The 5,000-nt window shown below is 43.9% G+C and overlaps 1 protein-coding gene across 1 annotated transcript in view; it reads right to left on the bottom strand.

Annotated features, from left to right (window-relative positions):
* Positions 1–5,000, bottom strand: part of LOC135112996 (uncharacterized) — a 221,504-nt gene that overhangs the window by 23,042 nt on the left and 193,462 nt on the right. Inside the window, exons 7-8 of the mRNA XM_064027915.1 lie at positions 4,161–4,239; positions 274–410 (exon numbers count right to left, since the gene is read on the bottom strand). Coding sequence (XP_063883985.1) covers positions 274–410; positions 4,161–4,239 — 216 coding nt within the window. The remainder of the gene's footprint in view (positions 1–273; positions 411–4,160; positions 4,240–5,000) is intronic.

Raw genomic sequence — 5,000 nt, 5'->3', positions numbered from 1 at the left:
GAGAGAGAGAGAGAGAGAGAGAGAGAGAGAGAGAGAGAGAGAAGAAGCAAAATAACATAGAGAGAAGAGAAACTGAATAAAAGATAAAATCACAACACACACACACACACACACACACACACACACACACACACACACACACACACACACAACCCCATACACACAATTACCCTCCCAAACACACCCATATCCCTCTCCTTCCCTCCCCAAACATACCAACATCCCCTCACCCACCCACCCACCCCACATCTCCATCACCCTCCACCCCCTCACCTTTACAAATAAGCACGTCACACTGGAAATGCACCCGGTTCGTAGTGGGGAAGCGAAACATCCTATTGAGAACCGCTTCCGCTGTGCCTGCCGTCTCATTGTAGACAAAGGGGCTGATGAGGGAGCCTTCCGGACACCTGTGGGGGAGGAGGACAGGTGTGAGGGGCGCTGATATGCCGTGGAGGGAGTAGAGGGAGGAATGGAGAGAATATGACGTAAAGGATGAGAGGAGAGGTATGATGGAGGAGATAGACAGAGGCACTAGGAGAGGGAGGAAGGAAGGGAGAAGGTAGGAGAGATGATAGAGAGGGAGTAAAAGGGAAAGGAAAAGGAAAAGGGAGAAAGAGATAGAGAGGAAGGGAGGAAAAACGGAGGATTGAAAGACAGGGATAGACAGGAAGAGTAGAAAGAGAGAGAAAGAGAGAAAAAGAGAAAGGAAAGGAACGTTAGAGAAAGAGAAATAGAGAGATAGAAGGGAAGAATAAGAGGAAGAGATAACAAGTGAGAGGTGAAGGATAGAAAGGACAGAGAGAGAGAGAGAGAGAGAGAGAGAGAGAGAGAGAGAGAGAGAGAGAGAGAGAGAGAGAGAGAGAGAGAGAGAGAGAGAGAGAGAGAGAGAGAGAGAGAGAGAGAGAGAGAGAGAGAGAGAGAAGGTGGAAGGGAGGAAGGGAGAATAATTGGGGAGGTTATGCAGGTAAAGGAGGAAGGGAAGGGTTGAGTCAAGAGAGAGAGAGAGAAGGAATACAATATTACGAAGGAAGGAAGGAAGGAAGGAAGGAAGGATAAGAAATAATGGAAGGAAAGGAAAGGAAAGGAAAGGAAAGGAAAGGAAAGGAAAGGAAAGGAAAGGAAAGGAAAGGAAAGGAAGGAAGAAAGAAACAAAGGAAGAAAAGGAAGAAAGGAAGAAAAGGAAGAAAGGAAGGAAGGAAGAAAGGAAGGAGGAAAGGAAGTAAGAGATAAAACTAAAAAGCTCAATAATCCAATAAAACAATAAAAAGAGTAAAGAAAAAAATAAAGATGGAAAAACAAAAAAAACACGATATTGAAAGGAAGAAAACAAAGAAATAAGAAAGAAAGAAAGAAAGAAGTAAAGAAGAAAGAAAGAAAGGGAGGAGGAAGAGACGAAGACGGATGAGAACAAGAAGTAAGCAAAACAAAAAAGCAAAATAGAAAAACACTAAACGAGAAAACGAAAAAATAAGAAAAAAATGAAAAAGTGACAGCGAGAGAGAGAGAGAGAGAGAGAGAGAGAGAGAGAGAGAGAGAGAGAGAGAGAGAGAGAGAGAGAGAGAGAGAGAGAGAGAGAGAGAGAGAGAGAGAGAGAGAGAGAGAGGTAACACTAATTAAGGAGAAAGGAAGGCACAGGTAAAGCAAGGGACAGGAAGGATTAGGAGAGACAGAGAGAGATTAATGCAAAGGAGAATAAGGGAGATTAAAGAGAGAGAGAGAGAGAGAGAGAGAGAGAGAGAGAGAGAGAGAGAGAGAGAGAGAGAGAGAGAGAGAGAGAGAGAGAGAGAGAGAGAGAGAGAGAGAGAGAGAGAGAGAGAGAGAGAGAGAGAGACGCCTAAATCAACAGGTAGACAGACAGTTAAGTAGATAAGATAGACAGACAGATAGATAAACAGACAGACAGAGAGACAGACAGACAGACAGACAGACAGACAGACAGACAGACAGACAGACAGACAGACAGACAGACAGACAGACAGACAGACAGACACATTATAATCCTAAACACAAGCAAATACAAAGCAATGAATGACTACATGAATAAATAAAAACAAGAAAACTATATACATAAATAAATATATAATTAAACATTCATAATATTTGAGATTAGAGAATACAAAACAATTTAATTCTCTCCTTCTCTTTCTCTTCCTTTTTATTTGATTGTTCTCTTTCTTATTCCTTTTCCTCCCTCCTTCACTATGGCTGTCTCTCTTTCTCTCTCTCTCTCTCTCTCTTCTTTTTCTTTATTTCATCTTCCCTCTGTTTCCCTCTTCCTTCCTCTCCTGCATCTCTTTTCTCCTTTCTTCTCTCCCTTCTTTCTTTTCTACTTCTCTTTTTTTATTCCATTCCTTCTCTTCCCTTCCTTCATCACTTTCATTCATCCTTCCTTCGCTCATTTCCACATTTCCAACCTCTCCTTCTCCCTTCCTCTCTTCTCTTCACTGTTCCCCCATTCCTTCCTGCTTCTCTCCTTTCCTCCCTTCTTTCCTCCTCTTCTTAACCCACTTCCCAGTTCATTCATTCATTCATTTCCTCTTCTTTCCTTCCCTCCTTCCTTCTCCTCCTGTTCCTCATTGCCCTCCTTTCCCTTTCCCTCTCCCTCTCCCTCTCCCTCTCCCTCTCCCTCTCTCTGCTCTGCCTGCAACCTAATCACTCGTTCATCTTGTTTGTCTTGTTTATCAGGTTTGGCCGGCCCAGGGAGAGGAAGGGAGAGAGAGAGAGAGGGAGAGGGAGGGAGGGAGGGAGGGAGAGGGAGGGAGAGAGGGAGAGAGAGGGAGAGGGAAGGGAGAAAGGAGGGAATGAGTAGGGCAGTATAGGAGGAGGAGGAGGAGGAGGAGGAGGAGGAGGAGGAGGAGGAGGAGGAGGAGGAGGAGGAGGAGGAGGAGGAGGAGGAGGAGGAGGAGGAGGAGGAAAGTAATAATAGAAGAGAGAAAAGGAGAAAAAGAAGCATAAGAGGAAAAAGACGTAGAGAAAGAAGAAGAGGATCAGGAGAGAGAGAGAGAGAGAGAGAGAGAGAGAGAGAGAGAGAGAGAGAGAGAGAGAGAGAGAGAGAGAGAGAGAGAGAGAGAGAGCAGTAACAAGATAAAAGTGACTTGGGTCCATTCTGCCTAAGACTCTCTCTCTCTCTCTCTCTCTCTCTCTCTCTCTCTCTCTCTCTCTCTCTCTCTCTCTCTCTCTCTCTCACCTGAGCCCGCCCCGAAGGTCAAGATGTGACACGTGACCTTGTTAGAGATGTACCCTGTCTCTCTCTCTCTCTCTCTCTCTCTCTCTCTCTCTCTCTCTCTCTCTCTCTCTCTCTCTCTCTCTCTCTCTCTCTGGTTGTCTTTCCTACCTACTTCACTCTTTCCTTCATTTTCTCTTATCCTTTTCTTCTTTTCCTCCTCCTGCTTCTCCTCCTCCTCCTCCTCCTCCTCCTCCTCCTCCTCCTCCTCCTCCTCCTTCTCCTCCTCCTCCTCTTCCCTTCCTCCATTATTCTCCTTCATATTCCTTCACCTTTCCTTCAGTTGTTCCTTCCTTAATTTCTCCCTAACTTTCCTCCCTCCCTCTCCCTCCTTCGCTCTACATCCAACTACCCCTCGCCCCCCCCCCTCTCTCTCTCTCTCTCTCTCTCTCTCTCTCTCTCTCTCTCTTACATGTTACTTTCCTTCCCTTTCTTCCATATCCTCCCTCCCTCCCTCCCTCCCTCCCTCTCTCGCGAATCCACATCCCATCTCTCCCTTCCTTCCCATTCATCTCCTACCCTTCTCCCTCCCATTCCCACCCATTCCTTTTCCTTTCCTTCCTTTCAGTACTCTCCCACTCTCCCTAATCGCTCTCACTCCCCCATCCCATCTCCCACACACACGCCCTTCAATCTTTTATTTATTTTATTATTTTCTTTTAATTCTCCTTATCAATACTAATCTTTTCCTCTCTCTCTCTCTCTCTCTCTCTCTCTCTCTCTCTCTCTCTCTCTCTCTCTCTCTCTCTCTCTCTCTCTCTCTCTCTCTCTTTCCTCCTTTCTTCCTATTATTTTATCTTTCCCTCCCTCCTATCCTCCCTCCCTCCCTCCCTCCCTCATGCATCATCCTTTCCTTCTTACAGTTTCCCTCCCTCTCTTCCATACTTACCGTTCCTTCTCTCCCTCCCTCCCACTCCCCCACTCCCAAACTCACCCTCGGTCATCTGTCAGTGGCACCGTGTAGTTGGGCTCTCCAAAGCTGAAGCAGTCCTTTATCCTCATGGAGTGCGTGTCTGCAAAGGAGGGCAGAGGTCAGGTGAGGTCACACAGGGTCAGGTGGCGACACAGGTCAGGGAAATGTGTTGTGATGTATTTGTTTTGTTTTTGGTTGTTTTAATGTTATTGTGTTGCTGTTTTGAAATTATTAAAAGATGGAGGCGTTTTGAGTGGTTTGTTGTTGTTGTTGTTGTTGTTGTTTTTCTTCTTTGGTGTGTGTAAAGGATGTTAGACACGGTAAATTTTAAAAGATCTGGTGTCCTCTCTCTCTCTCTCTCTCTCTCTCTCTCTCTCTCTCTCTCTCTCTCTCTCTCTCTCTCTCTCTCTCTCTCTCAGACAAAAACACTAAAAAAAATGTCAAATTGTCACACAGAAAATGCCAGAGTTTAATTCTTGTGTATGTTTAGACGTGACGCGGTAGTGAGCATACTGTGTGTCTGTGTGTACTGAAAATAAAATGGAAATAATTCAAGATATCATTTCAGGTTTATAAAAAAATAAAATAAATAAATAAATAAATATAGCAAAGAAAAAACTGCATTCATTATGGCGAGATGACACTAAAAAAGTAAATGAATAAATAAACAAGTGAATAAAAAGCAATTTAAGTCGTATTTACATATTTCCAAAAAAAGGGAAAAAAAGGAAGAGAATGAATAAAAAAAATACACGTTTCTAAACTAAAGTAAAAAAAAACGAAAAGAAAACAATAAAGTAAGACGAAAATAAGAAAAAAAAACTCGAATCAAAGGACACCAAAGTTTCAAAAATTAGTAAA

Source organism: Scylla paramamosain, chromosome 25, assembly GCF_035594125.1.
Source record: "Scylla paramamosain isolate STU-SP2022 chromosome 25, ASM3559412v1, whole genome shotgun sequence".
In the NCBI taxonomy this organism is placed as follows: domain Eukaryota; kingdom Metazoa; phylum Arthropoda; class Malacostraca; order Decapoda; family Portunidae; genus Scylla; species Scylla paramamosain.
The sequence above is the reverse complement of the archived record's forward strand: the minus strand, read 5'-3'. Positions and strand labels throughout refer to the sequence as shown.